The following is an 11077-nucleotide window of genomic DNA, read 5'->3' on the forward strand; positions in this document are numbered from 1 at the left end:
CTCTCTCAGCGGTCAGTGGGACACATGTAACTCACTTTTTCAGGTGCTTTCACGGGGCTGTGGGACACATATGTCCTACTTTTTTCTCAACAACTGTTGACACTAAAGAGCTCATTTTGTAATTTCGTAATACTAATAGGCATGACTCCACCACCCTTAATAGGCAGCGTGCATTGGTCACCACCTTTTGTCCCACACAGGGTTAAAGAACCGGATAAGCCAAAGCACAGCACAGCTTTCAGATCCTATTGCAGGTCATTAGCACTAACAGTGAGCTTCACAAACAGCTCAAATATGCATAGTGCCTGCAGTGGGCTAAAAATGTCAAGTTGGCAATGTCATAAAAGTAGCAGATATACAACAGAAGCTCAGCAAACATGCTGGTCCGCACTGGGTTTTGAACAAACTGCACTTGCTCAAGCTGGGATAAACTGCTCCATTTACAGCAGTCTTAAACTCTGTCCTCAAAAATGACACTGACAAAGAGGTTGGAAAGCGAGATGAACAACTGCTGTTCCAGCAGTAATATGAATCTAGGTCAGCTAAGCTGCACTGCCTTTGCAATCAAAATTAAAACATTGAAGAGCTCATCCAAAGTGAAGAAATAGGAAGGCATTTGAAAGAAATAGCAACTCTTAAAGGCTCTAGAGAAAACATGCCACCTCATCTGACCAGCATGTTTCTCCTGCAGTATAAAGGCTTTCACTGGTGCTAATTTGAAAGTTCACAAAGCATGCAACAAAAACAAGTGCGTCCTGAATAAACGGCGAGACCATTCGTTGGCCTAAATAGGCCCAATAAAAGAAACCTGACAAATAAAAAAAATTGGAGGAAGCAAGCAAAGGTAACCAGACTTGGGCTAGACAGCAACATCTGACACAGCCAAGCTAGCCAGAAGTCAATGATCACTTAGCAAGCAACCAATGCTAACCTAAATATCACGAAACTCATTTTAATTCAGAGCGTCTCTTTTAAAAAGAAATGATCAATGAAAATATTGGAGCCAGAGATTCTTTTCTGTAGGAAAAGCACAATTATGTGCCTCAAGATCGACACATAGAGGGGAAAGAAAATTGAAAAGCAGAGCAGCTTACTGATCCAGGCCAGTAATGGTACAGCATGGCTTTTGAATTTCAACACACAAGATAACTCAAAGAAATGAGCATCACAAAAGATGTCAAGAAAACAGCCAGAATGATGGTGCTCCCTTTATTCCCACAAATTTATCTTGGGCGGAGGCTGAGAATTAGCATCAGTAAGAAATACTCGTGACGTTGCCGACCGAATATTTTCGACAAGAAGTTATCCCATCCACAAATGCAATGACTTTATTCCCATTCGTGTGAGTTTAGGAGTTTAGCAGGTTCCTGCTTCCTGTGAAGGACATGCTTATGGTGTCTATGGCTGGTCACTTTGATCCTCTGATCAAAAGCGTGCAGATCAATAGCAAACTCTGAAACTCAGCCAGAGGACGCACTGTCCAGCCAAATAAGCGAGGCACTCTATGAGCAGTCATGTCATTGGTGCAAAACCCTGAAGGCCTATCAGCTGGCAGTGAGCGACAGCAACATTCGATGCACTTTATTCATTCCACACCATACTTTTTCTCCAAAACGCATCTGTATTCCACCCTCAGAGCACTTGCTCACAAGGTGTTAGGTTGGCACTGCAACGTGACTTTCAAGCTTGATCAGCGTGGCAACCACCGAAAAGTTGGCTAGCTGACAGTGCCATTACTACCATGAAACCATTCCACCGAGCTGCAGAGATGAATCGTCTAAAATGCAGATGCAAATATGTCGTGCAAGGTGCCGCATGTTAGGCCTTTTCTATACCTGAAAACACCACTGGTGCAGTCATCGATGTTACCACATTGATCACTGCTGCCATGCACCGCAAAGGAACGTCTTGCGGCTCAACATACAACGTACTGAGAAACTCGTTGGATTGGAGCTAGTGCTGAACTTCAGCAGAACATCAAAAATTCTCACATAGCCACTTCACTGCCCGCTGCCTGGCAACCACGCCGCTGTGCGCCACCTGTTATGCGCTGAAATTGAAATTTTATTCCCATTCATGTGAGTTTAAGAGCTTAGCAGCTTCCTGTGAAGGACGAGTTGCTCTGAGCCAGTGTAATCAGAGGGCATGTAAATGGCATTCGCAAGAAAAGAAATTTCTAAACGTGCAAGTTATGAAATATAACTACTGACACAGATTGTCTAGCAAAAACTTTTCATGGGCTATCTAGTTAGGATTATTTAATCAACATGTCTTAGTTTCAAAACAAAGGATGCATGGCTAAAACAGCGGACAGGAGAAGTTGCACAGGGGTAGCTTGAATGTTGAGAGTTTATTGGGAAAAACAGGATAACAGGATAGCCACCAAAACGTTCAAAGAGAGAGTCAAGAAGGTGTCGCACTTTCACTGAACACTGCTACTCCTTTCATGCATAGCCAATCTATGCTTTTTTAGGGTGCTCTTAAGAGCGAAGCTTTTTTGGCACAGCTCGCACTGGAATGGCCTCTCCCCCGTGTGGATGTGGAGGTGGTGTCGCTGGGTGCTCTTGTCAGCAAAGGTGCTGCCACAATACTCGCAACTGTAAGGACGCTCACCCGTGTGAGTGCGCAAATGTTTTGCAAGGTTGCCCTTTATCGAAAAGGCGCTGCCACAGTAGTCACAAACATGCGGACGATCACCCGTGTGGGTGCGGACGTGAATCACCAGATCACTTCTCCGCGTGAAGGCCTTGCCACAAAGGCTACACTCGTGTAGCCTCTTGCCTGATGATTCACCAGCTGATTTTTGTCCAGGACGTGCACCAGGTTTGCTGCCTTCCGAGACCAAGCCTGCATTTGAACAGCACAGAAATTCTTAATATAATGCGGGACTCATATCACCTGACACCGGGGCCATGACATATTCAATGTGCTTGCAATGCTATACAGCAGGTGCACTTTCTTTTGCAAAGTCAAATTAAGAAAATCGAACATTGGGAAATTTTTCGTGCTTCAAATTAAGCATACAGATGAGCAAAATTCAGACTGTAAATAGCTCAACATTATTAACAGAAATGAAGACAGTCAAACCAACAAGAAGACGCTTTTACTAGTGCGTGCGTATTATTTTTAGCTTCATGACAACAACCCTTTAGTCCACCAAGGAATAACAGGTACAATTAGGTTATAGAATGTGATCCAGTTCACAGGTGTTAACCACACTTGTCAAACCCAGAGAGGTTCCATATCTATTCTACCCAGTATGCCAGAACAAAACTCACAAATTTCCTGGCAAGGCAAAATTTTTGGAAACATTTTCAGGCCGAATCACAGCAGTACAAAAATATGGACCATATGTAAAATCTCGAATTTGCATTATACTACTACAAAGCCCTGAAATATTTGTTTGTTCATGCTATGATGTTCAAGGTTATCGTAGTTGCTCTCCACGCTTTATCTTGAAAGTCTTCGCTCCTTTTAAAGGGCAACAGAAGAGGTTTTAGAATTCGATGAGTTTAAACAAGCCAAATGTGTGAAACTTGCAGGTAAAGCATGCGAAATCTTTTTGTGCTAGGATTTGAAATGGTGACATAATCGCTGACTAAAGGGGCATGAATATTCAGGCTTCTCTGCAGTGCACAGCAACAGGCAGAGACCCCAGTAATGACGGCACGTTCGGTGGCGCAAAGTTTGTAAAGAAGAACTGGTTGTTTCAAAGAAGAAAATGAATGCCGTCCAAGGGAAAGCTCCGGAAGCATTGCTTGGCGGCATCGGAAGACGCACGGCAGCATGCAGACGAAAGCAGTGGTCATCTGAAATTTTGGCAGCTATGACGTCACCACGAGTTTGCCTGCAATTCTCCAACACAGTGAGCACAAGCCTGGATATAGTCGCGTTTTAATCAGCGATTATGCTGCCATTTTAAATGCTAGCGTAAAACTACATTGCACGCATTACCAGGAAGCTTCATAGATTCGAATTCTCGAATAACCTCGAATTCCCAAAAAACAATTTCATCTTCCCTTTAAATTGAGGGCGGCCAAATCTGGCGATGATTTTTTTTCTCCGCTGACTGCACTGCTTGCCACTGCCGTCATCAAATCATTCAATTCTTTGTGGGTGCATGTCAGCCGAATTTTGTCTGAACTATACAAATATTTCGTCTTTGGCCATGCTCTCAGTGCAGTGCTGTGGCAATACTGTGTGCAAGACTGAAACTAAGTCACTAGAGTGACATTTGGGCCTACACACAGCATGGTCTCGAGTTCAATTTGCTAGGGCTTGCATTAAGACTTGCTTTAATTAATGATACTTCTAAGAAAGCACACTGAGCTGTACCAACTTAACAAGTACTCTGCAGAAGCAGAACTGCATAGTAAAACAAAAGACTCCATCTGAAAGACAATATGAACTACATTAAACACTCTCACATGCCAATACATGACAACAGAAAACATACACAAGCACTTTCAATGACCTGAAACAAAAAATTTAAAGTTAACAATGAAATAGAAGCCCCAGTCATCAGAAACCTGCACATGAAACACAACATCTCAGAGTGCAAGCATAAATGCACATATCCAGACAGTGTGTAAAAAAAGCAAGGCTGACAAAATAATAAGAAATTCAGTGGCAAAGCAGCACAATAACAATGAACAAGCAATGCGAGACGTTGGCAAATATCTAAGCGAGCACAGCACAACAGCAAGTCCAACAATCATGCAACCAAATCGAATTACTATACTGCAAGCTTTTCTTACACCAGAGCTCTCAGCATAAAGTGAAAAACTTAAAAGGTTACAAGATAAAAGTTCCTCTATTTCCACTGTCACATAAGTCACACGTGTCCTCTTCCACAAAGGCTGTCACTCACAATTTAGTGATCTGGCTTTGATCTTTGGGTAAGAGAACAAGGTCTGATCTACCCCACTTAGCAAAGGAAGCCATCGTCTCTTGCATAAAGTTTCTTTACTCGAGTTGGATGCTTTTGAACAAAATGTGTTCCTTCCTCACGAATGTGAACAGGTAACATTTTCATTTCTTTCAGTTATAAAGTAATGATAGAGATAATACACTTGTGGAAAGCTGCCTCTTGAAATCTTGCCGTTATTTGTCGTGTCCTGTATATGCCGTAAGAATGGGAGATCAGTGTTTGGTATCAACTGCTTCAGAGGTGACCTTCAATTAGTGTGTGCTCACGACCTGTGCTCGACAACTATCGAAACAAAAAGAAAAGGACCAGGCGGCAACGAAGTATCGGAAACAGTAGATGTCACCACTTGCCACTCCCTCTCCTAACCCAGCTGCCTCGCCATCTCATGAAACCTTCCCTGGGGATCGCTGCAGTTTGCTTCTTGTTTCAAAGCGCATCCCCAGGCCTTCATTGCTTCCCCTCTCCAACCATTTGAAGCTGCACACCAGTCTGCCCACTGTCTCCCCAAGGGAAGGAGCCGAGTTGCTTCCAGAACACTTGTTTCATTAAATAAAAATTGTGGCTTGAGACAATGGCATCTTTTGTTTCTTAGTTAAAGGGAAATAAGCCAAAAAATTCTGCTTAAATTTAGTTATCACCCCACTTCATGCACAAAGAACAGGCACTGAGGTATCTGGACACGTTACTTTACAGACTATGAACATCAAGCCATCAGGACTATGAAGGCTGGAAGTCATTATGAAGGACTCTTGATCTGGCAGAATGTGCATCTTGGCTGGTAGAAATTGGCCTGCAAAATAAAAATTGAATCGGCATAATGAAAAATTTGTAGTGCCCAAAGAAGCCGTTCTAATGTGCTTCCCACAAAAATGACCATGTACAAGAAACATGCGACTACTCCCTGAAAATTGCAATCAGTACTGCGAACTGCAATAAGACTACAGCACTGAACATGATGTTTCCTGTATGCTCAAACAAAATGATACTCACAGTATATTTTACTATATACTTAACAGCTTAATTCTGGTGACATGGTTAGCCCTCTTGGCACAACCTAAAGGGCTCTCAGGCACTAAGCTTTGCCAGCATTTAGATCACCAGATATGCTGTTCTGAAACATACGAGCATAATGATATCGGCCTACACAGGTGAGCAGTTGTTGCTTTAGAAGACTCTTCTTCAGGCAACTTGCATTCTTTCAATACTGTCTGGGATGCTTATGAAATGAAACAAGGGAAAATAGAGTAAGAAGAAGGAAAAACCAAAAGCCACAAGATAATCGTCCACGTTATGAGCATTTAATAGTTAAGTATTTTGAGAGAGCGCAAATTTCTCATGTCTGATAATGTGAGCGGGGAAGGCAAGTGATCCAAGAGGAATGCAGAGTTTGCGAGGCTGTCTGTTATTTTCCTTTATGCATAATCACGAGTCTCATCCTAAGCCAAGAATCCGAATCAGTTTATTATTACTGATCATGAAAATGTACACACACACACTTTGTAAGCACAGGAGGAGGTCCCAAAGGCAAAGGCTGCAAAGGAAAACTCCGGCTAGAAGAGTCCACAAAAATGTTAAAATACAAACAGCGGGAAAATATAACTGTTTCATGGAATGATTTTTGGTTGGTATGGTTTTATGGGGTTTAATGTCCCAAAGCGACTAAGGCTATGAGAGACGCCGTAGTGGAGGGCTCCGGAAATTTCGACCACCTGATGATTTTTAAAATACGAGAAACACAAGACAATGTGAACTATAAATGAAATACAATTTGGATATGTTTGTTAAGAATTTGTGAATAGAAAAAAACAATTCAAGAAAGTGGTCCATATGCTATTATCAATGAATGAAGCTACCAATAATGATTGAAGAAAAAGACGAAAATGATGTCGAAAAGCATGAATATTTTATGTTTGCTTCACATTAAATGGTAACGAATTGCATAAAAATGTGGTTAAAAAATTGACTGAATTTACCATAATTACCTTTTACTAACAGTGAAAAGACCTAACATTAAAAGAACACCAGAGGAATGTGTTTTTCCAGCAGTGTTGTGCAGTAATGTTATGCAGTACAGTGTAAAGGCTTGCACTGATACCAATTTACAACTTCACAAACCGTGCAACAAAAACAAAAGTGTTCTGAATAAACGATTTCATAGGCTTCTACGATTTCTTAAGTAATCTTAACGCTGCTATCAGTCAAGACTTCGCACTAGTTGAAAATAGGAAAACATGAAAACCAGAACACCAGAACCAATGCATAAGCATCGCATCAATTGCTCTGTGTGAAAAAGAAAATGCAGTTTTTGAGCCACTGATAAGGAAATGCTCACAGCTTGACAAGAGCCCCTGTTGCCTCGTGCAGAGTTCCAGTCATGCCTTTTATGTCATTTTATGTGTGTTTTTTCCCTCTTTTGAGATTGTCCGCCACTGTATTCAAACAGAGGAAGAGCCTCAATAGACGTCAGTTTGTAAGTTCAGCGCTGTGTCTGTGTTTCATCTCGCCCTCGTCGTATGCGCTCCACCGATAATGTCTAACCAACATGCCCAAGCATCTCCCTTGGTAGTAAGTTTATTGGTAAAAACAGGATAGCCATCAATATGTTCCAAAAGGTGGAACACTTTCCCTAAACACTGCTATTCCTTTCATGCACAGACATTCTATGGTTTTTTAGGGTGCGCTTGTTGGTGAACATTTTCTGGCACAAGTCACACTGGAATGACTTCTCACCCTTGTGGGATAGCACATGGCTCATGAGGTTTGAACTCTGTGCAAAGGCCATGGGGCACAGCTCACACTGGAATGGCCTCTCCCCTGTGTGGGCACAGAGGTGTGATATCAGGGCTCTCCTGTCTCCAAAGGCACTGCCACAATGCTCGCAACTGTAAGGATGCTCACCCGTGTGAATGCGCACATGTCTTGCAGGATTGCCCGTCTTTGCAAAGGCACTGCCACAGTGGTCACAAACACATGGACGCTCATGTGGGTGCATAGGTGGCAGGTCAGGCTGCTCTTTTGTGCAAACCTGCTTTTGCAGTGGTCAGAACTGTATGGACGATCACCTGTGTGGACGCGTAGGTGTTTGACTTGGTCACTTGTGACTTGGTGACTTGGTCATGAATGTAGCCACACTGGCTACATTCTTGCAGCTGCTTGCCTGTGGGTTCACCAGCTGAATTTTGTCCAGGATGTGCACCAGGTTTCCAACCTTCAGAGATCCAGCCTGCATTTGAATGCCAGAGAAATTCTTAATATTGTCACATGCTTTCACAGAACATTGACGGCAGGACAGACCGGTAGAGGAAAAGGAAGAGAAAGAGCAGAAGGTCTCTCGTAGGCTTCGGCGCCATCCTGCTTCTGTCGATCCCCTCTGTAAATAAACCCTCATGTGTGCTAAGCACGTAACAGTATAATACAGGACTCAAATCACCTGACACTGGGACCATGACATATTCAATGTGCTTGCAATGTCATACAACAGCTGCGTTTACTTGTGCAAAGTCAAATTAAGAAAGTCGAACTTCTGCAAAATTTTCATGCGTCAAATTAAGCATACAGATGAGCAAACTGCAGACTGCAAATACCTCAAAATTATTAGCAGAAATGAAGACACTAAAAACAACAAGGCGACGCTTTTACTAGTGCACATGTATCATTTCGGGCTTCATGGCAAGGAACGTTTAGTTCACCCAGAAATAGAGGCCACAGATAACGGGCGGAATTCACCGATAGAATGTGACGCAGTTCACAGCAGTTAACTGCACTGTCAAACGCAGAGAGGTTCCACACCTATTCTACCCAGAATGCCAGAACAAATTTCGCAGAACTGCTGTTGTGTAAAAATTTTTGGAAACATTTTCTGTCCAGATCACCGCAGTCCATAAAATCAACCGTATGCAGAATCCTGGGATTGCACTATGCTGCTACAAAGCCAAGTAATATTTGTTTGTTCACGCTCTAAGATGCCAGCGCACATATATCACTTTGTGATGCGAGGCAGCTAGATTTATCAGGGAAGAGAGTATCCATGCAAAGCTGCATCTACGATGTTCAAGGTTATCATAGAACATTCCGCGCATTATCTCAAAAGTCCTCACTCCCTTTAAATTGAAGGCAGCCGAATGCGGCGATGATTTTGTTCTCCGTGGACTGCACTTCCTGCCTCTGTCGTCATCAAATCGTTCACTTCTTTGCTGGAGCAAGTCAGCCCCACAATTGCCTGACTTATACAAATCTCTCGTATTTGGCCATGCAGTCAATGCAGCGATGTGGCATTAAGGTCTCCAAGAGTGAAACTAAGTCATTAGAATGGCATTTAGGTGCACACACAGCATGGTCTCGAGCTCAATTTGCTGGGGCTTGTATTAAGATAGGCTTTAATTATAGTTGTAACTAAGCACACTGAGCTACACCAACTCTAGAAGAACTCTGGAGAAGCTAAATTATAGTAAAGCAAAAGACCCCATCTGAAAGACAATTCAAACTCTAATACACAGCCTATGGTGCCATTACATGACAGCTGAAAACATACGAAACCATTTTCAAAGTTCTGAAACTGACAAACAGAATGTAAAGTTAACAACGAAATGTAACCTCCTGTCATCAGAAATTTGCACATGAAACACATCATCTCAGAGTTCAAGCATAAATGCGTATATGTAGATAGTGTGAACAATGTTATGCAAAATATCAACAGAAATCAATAATTTACAACCAATCACAATGAACTAAAATTCAGTGCACTTTGCATTGAGAACAAGAAAATGCACGCAAAACAAGGCCTTCAGTCATTTACACTTCAAGCATTACTGCTTAGAATTTAGGAATACCGTATAAACGTGTGTAAGAGCCGCACTTTTTTTCCAGATTCGAGGGCCAATTTTCGGGATGCGGCCCATAAACGTGATTTGGAAAAAAAAATTTTAAAGTAAAAACACACCAATCAGGGAACGAGCGGCATTTTTTCTGCGACCAATGACCACTCGCCGGGCATTTCGACTCTGAGCTGGTGCTGTGCTCTGGTGCACGCTCATCGCAAAAGAAGCCGCGCAGCATGTCCGTAGTCAACGCGTAGCCGTTGTTCCACACTTCCATCACATAAGAGAGCAGCTCTTCTTACAGATCGGGAAACTCGCACGGCTTGCTTCGGAAAGCGGGCTTTTTGCGGCTTGTGTTTCTCAATGCATCCTTCTGGATGCACTATCATCGGACGTACTCCTCGGCAGCGTCGAATTTCCTGCCCGCCGCACGCTTGCCGTGTTCGAGAGCTAACTCCCAGCCGTGTAGCTATTAAGGTGCTTGCCCATCGTGCTAAAACTGCTATGCTCGGCGGCAGCACGCGAAAGCCACAACCACCACAACAACCATAGTAAGAAACTCTATGACAACAACGGCGAACACGACATGACACACCATTGACACACAAACCGACAAAAACAACAAAAAGATGGATGGATGATAATGGCTTTACCCTTTGTATCGGGCGGTAGCTTTCGCCACCTAGCCTATACTTCCCCCATTGTTAATTTATTTTTCCTTTCTTTCTCTTTCGCTCTTACAATGTCTAGTATGTCTATCCTTTTCCCCTCCAAATTCACCGCTCCCTTGATTTCCGCCACCAATCCTCCAACCTCCCCTTCGTCAATGTCATGCTTTTCACATCCACTCGCCCGTCCTCCCCAGCATATTATTAACTCTATGCTCCCCAGTAAATCCCAGCGCTATCTCTATGGCTGTTGCTGCCCCTCTGGGAGGGCTGGGCGGATTTCTGCGCACCACAGAACCAAGTGCTCTATGGTCTCCGTTTTACAAGCAGAGCACATAATATTTCAGAGTCCCTGTCCCAGCCTCAAAAAGCAGTGAACTGCCCCGCCAATTATCGAATAATCGCTCTTTTTTGATGTCCTACGTGTCCTATATATGCCTAGCCTAGCATGATGCCTAGCACCGATTTTTTCTGCATTCTTTCTTTCCACATTTTTCCACATCAAAGGCTGCAGCTGGCGATGCTGATGTCGATATGAATAGCGGGAGGTCGCGGCGAAGGAACAATAAGCAAAACCGAAAGTTGGGCAAGTTGGAAAACGTTCATGATGTAACAATAGCGCAATAGCGCTTGTCTGTGTGTTTTCTTTCCCGTCCCTCATG

General features: G+C 43.1%; 1 protein-coding gene across 7 annotated transcripts in view; it reads right to left on the reverse strand.

Annotated features, from left to right (window-relative positions):
* Positions 1-11077, reverse strand: part of LOC149346661 (cytosolic endo-beta-N-acetylglucosaminidase-like) — a 49211-nt gene that overhangs the window by 25968 nt on the left and 12166 nt on the right. Inside the window, exons 1-4 of one of the 7 annotated variants that reach the window (XM_089586572.1) lie at positions 10050-10357; positions 8088-8153; positions 7829-7992; positions 7661-7744 (exon numbers count right to left, since the gene is read on the reverse strand). In XM_089586572.1, the coding sequence (XP_089442698.1) occupies positions 7661-7678 (18 nt within the window). In that variant the 5' untranslated portion in view covers positions 7679-7744; positions 7829-7992; positions 8088-8153; positions 10050-10357. Of the gene's footprint in view, positions 1-7660; positions 7745-7828; positions 8154-8224; positions 9841-9869; positions 10358-11077 lie in introns of those variants that run through there. The other 6 variants (XM_089586571.1, XM_089586575.1, XM_089586574.1 and 3 more) reach the window with 6 other exon arrangements.

This window comes from Amblyomma mixtum, chromosome 4, assembly GCF_055824585.1.
Source record: "Amblyomma mixtum isolate Tamu chromosome 4, ASM5582458v1, whole genome shotgun sequence".
Taxonomy (NCBI): domain Eukaryota; kingdom Metazoa; phylum Arthropoda; class Arachnida; order Ixodida; family Ixodidae; genus Amblyomma; species Amblyomma mixtum.